This window comes from Accipiter gentilis, chromosome 1 (assembly GCF_929443795.1).
Source record: "Accipiter gentilis chromosome 1, bAccGen1.1, whole genome shotgun sequence".
NCBI classification, from domain to species: domain Eukaryota; kingdom Metazoa; phylum Chordata; class Aves; order Accipitriformes; family Accipitridae; genus Astur; species Astur gentilis.
Window position 1 is genome coordinate 34,454,461 of NC_064880.1, and position 13,062 is coordinate 34,467,522.

At 37.4% G+C, this 13,062-nt stretch overlaps 1 protein-coding gene across 1 annotated transcript in view; it reads left to right on the plus strand.

The window, feature by feature from the left end:
* Positions 1–13,062, plus strand: part of LOC126040775 (sodium channel protein type 2 subunit alpha-like) — a 78,675-nt gene that overhangs the window by 12,558 nt on the left and 53,055 nt on the right. The window contains exons 3-7 of the mRNA XM_049805657.1: positions 4,941–5,257; positions 8,889–9,007; positions 9,909–9,998; positions 11,506–11,634; positions 12,136–12,227. Of these exons, the coding sequence (XP_049661614.1) occupies positions 4,991–5,257; positions 8,889–9,007; positions 9,909–9,998; positions 11,506–11,634; positions 12,136–12,227 (697 nt within the window). The 5' untranslated portion in view covers positions 4,941–4,990. The remainder of the gene's footprint in view (positions 1–4,940; positions 5,258–8,888; positions 9,008–9,908; positions 9,999–11,505; positions 11,635–12,135; positions 12,228–13,062) is intronic.

Here is a 13,062-nt window from a genome sequence, read left to right on the forward strand (position 1 = left end):
CCCACGGGTTTTGCTGCTTTTCCCGATTTTCTCCCCCATCCCACTGGGCAGGGTGGGGGCAATGAGTGAGCAGCTGCGTGTTGCTTAGTTTCTGGCTGGGGTTAAACCATGACATCGAGAAAACTAATACGTGACTTTTGCAAAACAACTTCCCAAATACTAAAAGAGGCAGTTAAGATGACTCATTTCTTCTGACTCTTCCTGCACACACTCCTTCTGCACTTCTTTCCTCCTCAGGACAGTGTCATTTGAGTTGAGGTAATTTTCTGATGACATCAGCACAGAACAGCTACACTTTTTACTTCTAAAGCTGCAGAAAGTAATCTGTAGCTGATGCTGAAGTGGTGCCACTACCCCTGTTTTTTCTGTCTCTCCTACCATGGGAGCCCCACCTTTTTGATTTGGAGAAGCTTCTTTACTGGCCTGATGTGAGACAGCTAGTCTCACTAACACTAGCGATTTAGAGCAGAGTTTTTAATCCAGGTTTTAGCATCTGAGAGGCTATTGCTGTGCTTGGCAAAGAGGAAGGTATTATTCCCAAATTACAGCCTCTCCAATAAAAGATTAGCATAAGAAAACTATGATAGTTGGTCATTTTACAGATTCCATTTGCTATCCTTGCACTTATTCCAACCCTAATCAGATGCATATTTGTGTGCCAGTGTTTCAGTTTTAATGGAATGAAAATCTCAGTAGTCAGCTTTTTCAAGGTTTTAGTAGGAAAATCATTCAAATGCCAGTGCTCTAAAAGCAAAAACCCCATCCCATAAGAAACACTGCAGGGTTTGCTATTTCTCCACCTTGAAAATTTTGAAGGATGTATGTGGACTGCTTTATGCAGAATGCAAATAACCTGTTATATAACCTGATGATTTTAATAAATGATCATAGTGTCCACCTGGTTCTTACACCAATACTTTCACTTTTACCATTTGCCTAATTTAAGATATCATAAAAATAGATGCCTTCAGGCCACTTCTGGCTTTTTTCAGAGACACACAAAAATTAATTTGACATCATTAGCACAGATATTTCACTTACTTTCTGAGTCATCTTCTGTGTAAATGGTGAGAAGGTAATCATATTCAAAAATAAAATTTAACAAGTTATCCATGGACATAATATAATTAACTGAAATGTGCATAAAATTAAGAACATATGGATACTGTTTATTGCTCAATTTTATTATTTCAGAAAGGGACTGAAGGAAAACTGGAAAAGGATTTATGGAATGCAATGCTCAAATACAACTAAATGGATTTATTTGGCAAAAGCATGTCTTTAATAAATCGGAGCTTATTTTTTCTGATGAAATCTACTGAATCGTAGAGACCTTTATACATATGGTATCTAGGCCCAAATTGTATTTCAAACACTTGAAGTTCTTTTTGCTAAAATGTATCATGTACTGAGAGGCCTGCACCATATGAATTTTTGAGATTATTCCTTTAAAGATTGCTTTTTAATGAAAGCTATTCTGAAATTACTAGATATACAAAATTCTTTGTCTGAATTCTGCCCAGTATCATTCATGTCCTGGCAGTTTAGTTACTGGATAACAAGCAATTTTAAAACTAGTGAAGGAAGAAGAGGGAAGCTATCACTAACAAACAAGTGGTTCATAGTTCAAGGATTGCTAAGAGCTTTTTCAGGGCTCAGTGCATGGAACAGAATTAGTTTTGTTTCATTGTTCTATTAAACTACTACATGTGTAGCAACAGTAATCAAACACATATTTCTGTGTTGATCTATTAAGCTCTGCAATCTGAATGAAAACACTCGGGGCATATTTAGTATGGGAAAAACCTTCTTGTGTAATAGCAGCAGCCAGGAAAGATATAACTGCACTAGACAGTAGTGGAGGCAGGAGTCAAGTAATGTTTCCAAATTGTCAAGAAAACTTTTTTAAAGCGTGTTTAATGATTGTCTGAGAAACACAGTGAAATCCCAAGTCTGCTAATATTACTTTCTCCAGTCATTCATTGGCCCCTTTGTGGACTTCTAGCAATACAAATACATATATTTCTAGTGAGGACAATGTATTTTGTTATAGCATTCATAACCATAGGTGTTAATGGATGAAAAGCAGCCTAACCAAATGCACTGAACTATAAAGAGAAGACAGACCCACTGGTGACTCTGGGAGGGTGCACCTTTTAAGACTAGTTTCACAGAAAATGCACCTAGGTCAACAACTTGAATCACAGACCTGTCTAAAATGTGGAATAAAGGAATCAATTATTCAGAAAGACCAAAGGGAAACCTCAAACATCTTCTTAGTTTATTAATCCTGGATGGCCAGAAGCAATAATCAAGGCAGTGTGGACTGTATCCAGAGAATGCGTGTGCTTTTAATTCTCAAATAAAGGACAATTTTTCAGTTTAGCATCCTTATAATTGGAAGTTGCATTAATAAAAAACAGGTCTCAGCAAAGGCTTCCATCTTGGACAAACTACAAATTAGTAGCAGAAGTTTCAGTATAGCAACATGTGATAAGGTTGCCTGCTGGAGACTCTGGCTGGCTTAACAATTTATTTTTCAATTTATACTGCATCAGTACCTCCAGCCCCTCCAGGATCTCTGTGATTCTACACATTACATTAACTCATTGTTCTCCAGGCTCTTCCTTGAGAAAAGCTTTCTCCATGTCTACATTACAGTATATTTCATTTATGAATTTATGGTCAGGTACCTCAGTTCTTGTCTTGTGTTACTTAGATGCTTGATGCTATAATGTAGACTAACTAAATTATTTCAGTGATCTCAGTGTTGATCGTACACACTGATGCTGTGCTGTGAACCCACGCCAGAGACAAAGACTTGAGGTGGCACAGGAGCAGGTTTACGCACTATGTCATTGTATTGGTAATTCAGATTTAGGAATATGCTATTTAATGCCTTTCCTCCAGTTTTCTATTGTAGATTCTTCAAGCACTTTTTAACATCCCCCTCTACCTTCGTACAGGATTTGAATTTTTAAGGGTCATTTGAAAAGAAATCAATTTTTTCATAAGAGCATTACTATAGCACTTTGTGTGTGTGTGTGTGTGTGTGCAATTTCTACAAACTGCTCCAGACAGGCAAGAAGCGTTAGGAGCAAGACTATTGAATGAATAAGAATGAATACAATATTATGTTTCAAATCTAGACGTGGCAACTCCAGAATATAGATGTTGCACATTCATGAGGTAATGTAGGGAAGGCTATATGGCTTCATGTACAGAAAACACAATTAGAACTCATTTCAGGCACTGAAACTTAAGAATTGGTTTTCATAGTTAAAATTATTAATACACTATGCCACAAACTTTTGCAAAGTAGACATCAAATAAAGCTATCATTTCTTACTTGGTGCCACTGCTCCTTAAGCAGATCTGCCTGTCTTCTGCCATTCCCTCCCTCCAGCCATTCAACCCTCTCCACTGTGCTGTACAGCGCATCAGTTTAAGTAACTGGTCCTGCTGCAGAAGGACTTGGAAGACAGAAAAAACCATTACTTTCAGCCGATGCAATGCTAGGCTTTGTAAAGACACCTATCGTACAGTGGAGAGTTTGGTGCAGAGGGTAAGAAAAAGCAGCAGTGACTACACTATCCAGCACTGGCACCAAAGACATTCATAGGGAACCAGAGTCTTAGATTTCAAACTAGTTTTAGTCTGAAATAATATTATGACACTTGCCTTGCAAAAAATCAGGAACAGCATTCTTTTCCCACATAGTCTTGATCGTACATCCTGTTTCCTTTTACTTAAAAGGCTTGTGGTTTTGATTCACAGCTCACAGTCAGTCAATAAATGCAACCTGACCTGCTTTGGTATCTAACATTAACCTTCAGCACAGTAAACTGTCAGTAAGAAAGAATTATATTTGTTCCTCCCATAATTCAGTTGCTGTCATTTAAACAGCATTAATCATATGAACACTTCTTTTTTGATTAATGAAAGCATTTACGTTTCTAAGTCGGATTACTGATACTTGAAAAAATACGGGAAGACAAAATGTATTAATGTAAAATATAGGCTTAACATTTTCAGGAGTACTTCATAGAATATGCATTTCTACTTCTGTTAAAAGAAGATGTAGTTAAAACCCTTGTATCAGTATTTTGCTCTAACTGGGGGAGTCTAAGGACCCAGGCAAAACAGTGTTTGTGGGCAGAAGTAGTGCCTTTTTCTAGACCAACAGGAAAAAGGTGAAAAATAATTTATAAAATATCTAAATAAATTCTGAGCAGTTGCTTTTAACTTTCATTCAGCCTTGAAATATACTGCTTCTATTTCAGGCATGGAGAGGGTTTCTGAGCAAATGTTGGGTTTTTTTCTGTTGGTATGTCCTGGTTTCAGCTGGGATAGAGTTAACTGTCTTCCTAGTAGCTGGTACAGTGCTATGTTTTGAGTTCAGTAGGCGAAGAATGTTGATAACACTGATGTTTTCAGTTGTTGCTCAGTAGTGTTTAGACTAAAGTCAAGGATTTTCAGCTTCTTATGCCCAGCCAGCAAGAAAGCTGGAGGGGCACAAGAAGTTGGCCCAGGACACAGCCAGGGCAGCTGACCCAAACTGGCCAACAGGGTATTCCGTACCATGGGACGTCCCATCTAGTATAGGGACTGGGGAGTAGGGACGGGGAATTGCCACTGGGGGACTAACTGGGTGTCGGTCTGTGGGTGGTGAGCGATCGCGCTGCGCATCATTTGCACATTCCAATCCTTTTATTAGTACTGTTGTCGTTTTATTAGTGTTATCATTATCATTATTAGTTTCTTCTTTTCTGTTCTATTAAACCCTTCTTATCTCAACCCATGATTCCCAGTTTTCTCCCCCATTCCACTGGGGGTGGAGGGAGTGAGCGAGCGGCTGCGTGGTGCTTAGTTGCTGGCTGGGGTTAAACCACGACACAGTACAATGTAGTTTTCCTAAATTATCTAATTTTCTTTTATAGGTCATTCTTATGCAAGAGGCTAAAAGTAATTAAATTTGCAGGATGAAAACATGGCACAGGCACTGCTGGTACCACCAGGACCTGAAAGCTTCCGCTATTTTACTAGAGATTCTCTCGCAGCTATTGAAAAGCGTTCTGCAGAAGAAAAAGCTAAAAAGCCCAAGCAAGAACATGCAGATGATGATGATGAAAATGGTCCAAAACCAAACAGTGACTTGGAGGCAGGAAAGACACTGCCATTTATATACGGTGACATACCTCCAGGAATGGTGTCTGAACCTTTGGAAGACCTGGACCCATATTACATCAATAAAAAAGTGAGTGAGTAATCTTTTGCACAAAATAGAATATAGTTTTCTACACTAGAAAAGCTTAATCACAAGCTATGAGGTTAGAGCCATGAAGCCACTAAATACACAGAAACATCCTTCCATTTAACAGAACTGATTTATGCTCTTCTATATTGTGACTCCTTCAGCTTCCATTGAGTTACTTGTTATTGACTTCATTGTACAGAAGATATAGCTTCCTGAGCTTGCCTGAACTTGAGAACATGACTGAATTTTCCTCATTTCCATATAGCAGTAAGACCAGATGTGACAAACGAGGTGTTCCAAGCATGGTTTTGCAGTGGAGACAGTTGTAGATAACCAGGTAGCATCCATCCAAGTTAGTGATATAAAGGGCTGTAACCATATTTTTTGTTTCTGTTACAGCTATGTAACACATGTAAAAATATATCTATATATGTATGTATAAAATATATCTATCTCTATATGTAGCATATAGAGACTCTGTGTAAATCTTGAGTCATATAAAACTACCACAATGAAAACTGTTGCTTGAGGTGCTTGGAATTGCTGTGACAGATCTCTGCTGCACAGCTGTCAATTAGAACCCTGCGGCAGACTCCCCAGAAAAGCTAGGTTTTGATGAAGGAATTGAAAAACAATATCTTTGTTGTTCTGAAGACTAACTGAGAGTTTTTGTAGAGAAAGAGCAGAGCAAAGAGTTACGATTTGTGAGAGTAAAGTGCCTGAGTTACATGTGTGAGGCTACAACACGACTGGACCATTAATAGCATAGTTGTGCTCCATGAAGAAAGTAAACTCCTAAAAGAGGTGTACTTCCCCTTCCGATTTGCACAGTCATACGAAGTCCTCATTTTCACATGATCCGCAAGCCAGGGACTTGGAGATAGAAAGGCTAGTTCAAACAGATCCATTCAAGTAAAAAGTTTGCCCCTCGGCCTTTTTAAAAGTTAGGATCTGCAGCAGAGTATATGGTCTTTGGTCTTGTAGCGATGATGCATACAGGCTGGAAACAGACTACCATTATATGACGTAAGAGAAATACATGTAACAAACAAGTATATCTCCATAGCTGGGTTCAGTTGTAGGCTGTGTTAAATTCCTCCAGGATCTGAAATAGTCCAGCCTGGGAATGGTTAAAAATACCTTATGTGCTGCACAAGTTACTGAAAGGTACAGCTGACAGTAAGAGCAGGTTCTCCTCTGTACTCTCTATCTGCTTATTTCCGCATGCTCCTTTAGCAGCATCAAGATGTTCTCTCGGTTCCTGACAGACCTACGAAGTGTTGTGGGTAAGGAGAGTGAAGGAAGGTAAAGCTGTGGATGATAACCCTAAATTCAAAAACGCAGAAGGTGTTTTATGGACAAGTGCTTGGGATTATCTTTCCCTGCCTCTCTGAAACAGAGAAGGAAATGGACAGAGTTGCTCTGATGACGGCTTGAAGCATTCCAGGCTGCCATCGAGATACGAAACTTGATGTGGAGCAACTACAAAAAAATGAAGACATAAAATATTTCAAGCTGTAAAGAAACTTACTTTGTTTGTTAGGAAAAAATCACGCCAATAGCACTCTCCATTTAGTGGCTATATCTGTGGTTTGCAAAACTGTTTTTAAAATTATGGCTTCAGTAATAGGAACGGGAAAGCAGAATCCATATGTAATTGCATAACCTAACAGTTGCCAAAGTTAAAAAAACAGTGCTGTAGGTAATACAAATATTGACATTATTAGGGAAATTTACAGACATGAAAACTCAGAGAAGGAGTGTTGCCAAGGGTTATTTTCAGTTGTATGGTTTTGGTTATATCAACAGTTCCATGCAGATTCTTACTTACCATATAATTGTGTACACAAAGCCCTTTTCCTGACTAGCTGCAAAAAAGTTCAGGAACAAAGTTGCATAAATAAGTTAATGAATAAAGTTTTCTAAACAAGTCTTCTACAAATGAAGTATCAGAAAACATGAGAAGTACTGAAGTATACTTTCTAACCTCCAATGATCAGAAAAAATAGTAAAACTTTTGGGGACAAAAGTGTAAAAACTCAGACTACTGATGGACTTGTTCATCTATAAGAGTAATTAGTAAGCTGCAGAATCTGTTGTCACAGGTGACATCTGTATTTAAGTTACGTACCAGCCTAATGTCCTTGACAGAAAACACATGGACACCTTAAAGGATGAACTAGAGTGTCATCCCTCCTCCAGTTTATAGCAGAAACTACTCTTAATCATCCACTTGTCAATGCAGAGAAAATCATAGGTGAATGGTAGTCTGTCTTCAGGCCCTGCTGCAGCAGTGACCTTGGGACAGGCAACATCTTTCCAGCATTTCGAGCTGGGTGAAGGACTGTAGGGCAGAGAGAAATGCCAACGAGTGTGAGTCCGTTCTCTGTCATCCTCAGTGCTACGCTTGACGTTATTTGGTGAACAGGCACCGGCAACACTCCTTTACCCGTTTTCTTTCCCACTGTAGAAAGGTTTGCTTTCTCTCCTGGAGAAGGCAGACCAGATAGGCAGTACAGGCCACGGAGAGGGCAGCATTTTTCTGCTCACAGCCAAGTTTTTACAGAGAATGGAAATCAACATGGAGAACAGTGATACTATATAGCTCTGCTGAGAGTGTAACAAAGACTCTATTATGGTAACACAAAGCAGAGCCATTACCGTCGACAAAGAGCAAAAGGAATGAAGAATAGTCATGTCCCGAAGAAATTTCAAACAGCACCAAAGATGCCAGTAAACCTCACACAGGAATACGCTTGGAATAAAAACGATAACACTTAGGCGACGACCGCCAACAGGAACAGAATGTAATGAACGTGAACCGTAGGTTTATCAGGTCGAATTTTAAAAGATAATAACTAGCTAAATTTGGTGTTTACATATAGGGAAAATAAGAGCATGTTGTTAAAAATGAAAACAGCATTTTTTTGAAGAAAAGATTTGTAGTTATAGGATGCCAAATTCTGGTGCACGTTTGTCTCAGACTGCTCAGAATGATGACAGCTGGCAATTTCTTAATCCCTTTTATTTTTTTCGACAGATACATTTTTAGAAAATGCATATAATTTATATTGGTAGTGTTTAAAAATAAAAAATGAAAGCAAAATTATTTTTAAGTTATGGTTAATTGTTGAGTGACAGGTGTTTGTCCTTGTCAACCTATATATATCTGTATATAATTCTGTCAAGTATTTGTTCCCAACACCAACTGGCATTTTGAATTGTCCTTTTGCTGTTTTGGTTTTGTTTGTGTTTGCTTACAAGGTAGAGTATATTTGATTAATTGGAAACTCTGACTTTAATCAAAGACTTCGTTAGAAATAAAACTGAAAATACTTTAGTGATGGAATGCTGCATTTTGCTAATATTGATAAACTGACATTGGTGCTGATAATTCCCACTGGTTTTAACAACATCAGAATTCAGTCCACATGCTGGGAAATTCAGCAAATTGGAGAATTTGCTGTGGAAAGCTTAACCCACTGTATTCATAGAAATCAGTTGTTTTCCTACCACAGGTACACAGTAGAATGGAACTTGAACCTCACAGGCAGAGAACGGAATACTTTAGAAGGAGGTAAAGTTTTATGTAGTCAACACTGTATTTTAATTTTGTATTTCTTTTTTGCAGACTTTCATAGTATTGAATAAGGGAAAGGCAATTTTCCGATTCAGTGCCACATCTGCCTTGTACATTTTAACTCCTTTTAATCCCATCAGAAAAATTGCTATCAAGATTTTGGTACATTCATATCCTTTTTTTCTTAATGTTGATTTAAGGGTTGCCATTTAAAACTACTGAATTACTGAAATAATACTTTTCATATGGATATACAAATTATGTCCATGTGGGTGTACTATGCTAACTAAACATATGGTGATATTGCTGCTTTTTAAGTATGATCAGATGTGAATTGCAGTATGATCTTCATTCCTACCGAGAGAATTCTCTACTGAACCACCTAAAGCTGTCAGAGTTTAAGTATCAGGCTTTATATACAAAAGGAGACCTGATCCCATACTAAGCCTTGCAGCTAAGGCCAAATTAGTAACAAACCATTGCACTTGAACATATCTAAGGTCACACTTTCACCAAGACCAGTAGCGCTATTCATGAACCAGACTGACTTAGCAAGGACAAAAGAGCATGGGTAAAGAGCTGCTTTTTCAGGCATACTTTTTCAGCATTGTGTTTTCAGCATTGGGGTAGGTGTCCTACAAAAGATCCAGGTCAGAATAAAGGAGAATATCTTCAAATGTATTTCAATTATGTCCAAAGAACAACTTGGGCGTAAACAACCAACCTCTTCCTAAAAATCTTTTAGAATGATCCCCTCTGGCTTCAATTAGTAATTATGTTTGGGTACTCATTTCATATTTTTACAGACTTAAGGATGTGTTTAAGTTTCATTTAAATCCTAAACCTGCCATAATTATAAAAGTAGTGCATTGTTTTACAGTAAGTGCACCATAACATGCCAGATGGCATACGATTTAAAATAGATAAAATTATGTGCAAAGCTTTATTTTCAGATTTTGTTTAGAATGTCGCTTTATTTTAACATATTTTTATATACTTAATATTTTTAATTATTTCAGTGTTAAAAAACTGTCATACTTTGTTGACTTACATGCCTTGACTATACTCTACATTATTCAGCATGCTTATCATGTGCACTATTTTGACCAACTGTGTATTTATGACCATGAGTAACCCTCCGGACTGGACAAAGAATGTAGAGTAAGTTAAACATTTTTACTTCTTTATTGTTACGTCTTTGTTTTTGAGTGACTCCAAACAAGAAGCATTTATGGAAAGTTGCATGCCAGAATGGGCTTTTCCAGAGTCACAAAGAATCGCATTACATGAGATCATCAATATCTTTCTGGTTTCCTGTTGAATAATGTAAATGCTTTAAGAGTAATGCCTTGTTCTTTAAAGTTATGTCTGAGGAATATCTGAACTTCTACTGTGAAGTACAAACACAAGCTCTTGTCCTTGGGTGTTCAGAGCTGTAAATTGGAAAAGGAGCTCCAGAACTTCAAACGTGCATGTAAAATTCTTGCATGTCATGGGTGAGGCCAGTCACGTATTGCTTGAGTATCCATGCTCTTAGCACCGTGGGACATTCCTCGTGGCTCACTGATGTGAACTCACAAGTGCCAGCCACAGCAAGCACCCAAAACACCCAAACCACAGGAATCTCAAACTGCTGAGGAAAGGCCCTTACCTATGAAGGAGTAACAAAGAGCTGAGAGATGTAAGGAAACCACGAAGTATCTCTGTTTCTCTTCCTTGTTCTCTAATAAAATACAGATACACGTTTTCCTTTGAAATATTACGTTTTCCTTTGCAGTAATACCACTCATGAAAAACCTGGTCCTAACCACTTGTGGTTTCTTTCATTCCCTCCTGTTATCCAATAGCCATTATTGATTTCTATGTATTTATTTCACTGCATTAAGGAATTTTACTCTGAATGCTATGTTTAGGAACTGCACCAGAATTCACCCGTTCCCAGTATGCTCAACAGTGACTATGGCTTGTTAGGGTTAGCTGAGAGTCTGAAAGGAGAACAGTGGGGTCTGTAGGTAGATTTCCTGTGTTCTGGAGGTCTGCACAGACCCATGTAGGTCTCCAGAAGTCCCTGCAGTACCCTCGTTATAACCAACTATCCCATGTTTTTAGATGAATGGTTGTTCCCACACCAGGCAAATCTGTACTCATGCTCCACATCTTCAAGAATGACAGTCTGGGCATACTTTCTTATATTTAATGATTATTTATGAAATAAACCTGTATTATAGGCATGAGTATAGTTATTATCCAGAACTGATTTTCACAAAACTGATTTTGACATTTAAAAAAAAATTCATTTTTTTTGTAACACTTAGAGATCTACCTGATTTGTGAATGCAAGTTAAGAGGCAGCCCTCTGAGTGCCAGAGAATGTACATATAAATATCAAAGTCTGAAATGTATATATAAATACTAGAGTCTGAAATTATTTGCAAGCATGAAAACTGAGATTAAATCAACCTTCTAGAAAATGAATACTATATATGTGTCAGGTTCACATTTCATCTACTGGACAATGATTACATTAAGTGTTTGGGGCAAGTTAAGTTAATAATTCCCTTCTTTCGCCTCCAAACACTTTTCTTGTAAGTCATCTTTGATGAAGCATGGCAATGTCTATAAGCATAAGTATGCAAAAATCCATTATTCCCACTCTGATGCTTTTCAGGTACACTTTCACTGGAATTTATACCTTTGAATCGCTTATCAAAATTCTTGCAAGGGGCTTCTGCTTAGAAGGTTTCACTTTTCTGCGAGACCCATGGAACTGGCTTGACTTCAGTGTCATTTTAATGGCGTAAGTGGTTTAAGAACTTTTTAAGCATTTAGGGCATGAAATTAGCGGCAAATATTATTATAATAAATATATTGATTTAAAAGTATTTAATTTCTGCTACCTGTGAAGTTTAGACACCATATCACACATTTTAGTACTCATAAATCAAAGTAAAATATGGCAGGAGCCAGCAGAGTGTCAGCTGCTAGTGTAATTACTGCTGAGGGACACTAATTTCATGTCCTACATTTTTCTGCTCACCAGAATGGAAGCCATCCCTTTGACTTTATGTCACCATCCTATTACAAGAGAGTTAGTTTAATTAGCTGTTCAAATACAAAGTAGTGAACTTCAGTGAAATTTAAACAAAATTGATGGAAATAAATAATAAAAGTGAGGTGCACTGAAAAGAAAGGTAAATTTTGAAGCATGATTGCTAATATTGCCACAGAGGTTTTGAAGACCCACATAATTGGTATAAGCTCTGCCTCAATTCTGAATAACTGTGATTTAATCCTACAGGTATGTAACAGAATTTGTAAACCTAGGCAATGTTTCAGCTCTTCGAACTTTCAGAGTATTGAGAGCTTTGAAAACTATTTCTGTAATCCCAGGTAAGAAGTAGTTGGTGTAAGGTGTTAGGCCCCTCGTATCTCCAACTGTTATTTGTGTGCTGTCATTGTGTTTGTGTGTGAACTCCCCTATTACAGATATGTGACAGAGTTTGTGGACCTGGGCAATGTCTCAGCGTTGAGAACATTCAGAGTTCTCCGAGCTTTGAAAACAATATCAGTCATTCCAGGTGAGAGCGAGGTTAAACACCGAGGCTGACTTTCGTTCCATTGAAGTTGAATTCACTTCTTTTGAGCATAAGTCTTGCTGTTTGCTGCTTGTGTTGCCAACAAAAAAAAAAAAAAAAAAAAAAAAAGCACGGATCATAAGCCTGGATTATGATTCGTTGCCTTTTCAGCATTAGCTTTTTTTATTTTGCAAAATCAGCCTTTGAGTTTAACAGATTGTTGCATGAAACATAAAATATGAGGCCTATGGGTTGTTTTGCTTTGTTTTTCTGCATTTTATTATGACAAATTGCCTATTTTATATTAATAAAGCTTTAGTGCCATGGCTTTCTTGATTTTGAATTTTTTCCTTTATTTTACCACTTCAAATTGACGTTAGCCTTAAAGACAACCAAGTAACAACAGAAAAAGCTACAAAACAGGAGATAAATATTGCACAGGAAAGTTTATCAAACACAAATTATTTTTCTTCTTCAAAATTACTTGCAATTCTACCTCATTCTATCTTTATACTGTTATAAAGTCATATATAATATTAATTTTTTTTCCTCAAAATTACTTGCCATTCTATCTCATTCTGTCTTCATACTGTTGTGAAGCCATATTTAATATTAACCGGAAACTGAATTATTGGCAGAATATTAAATGC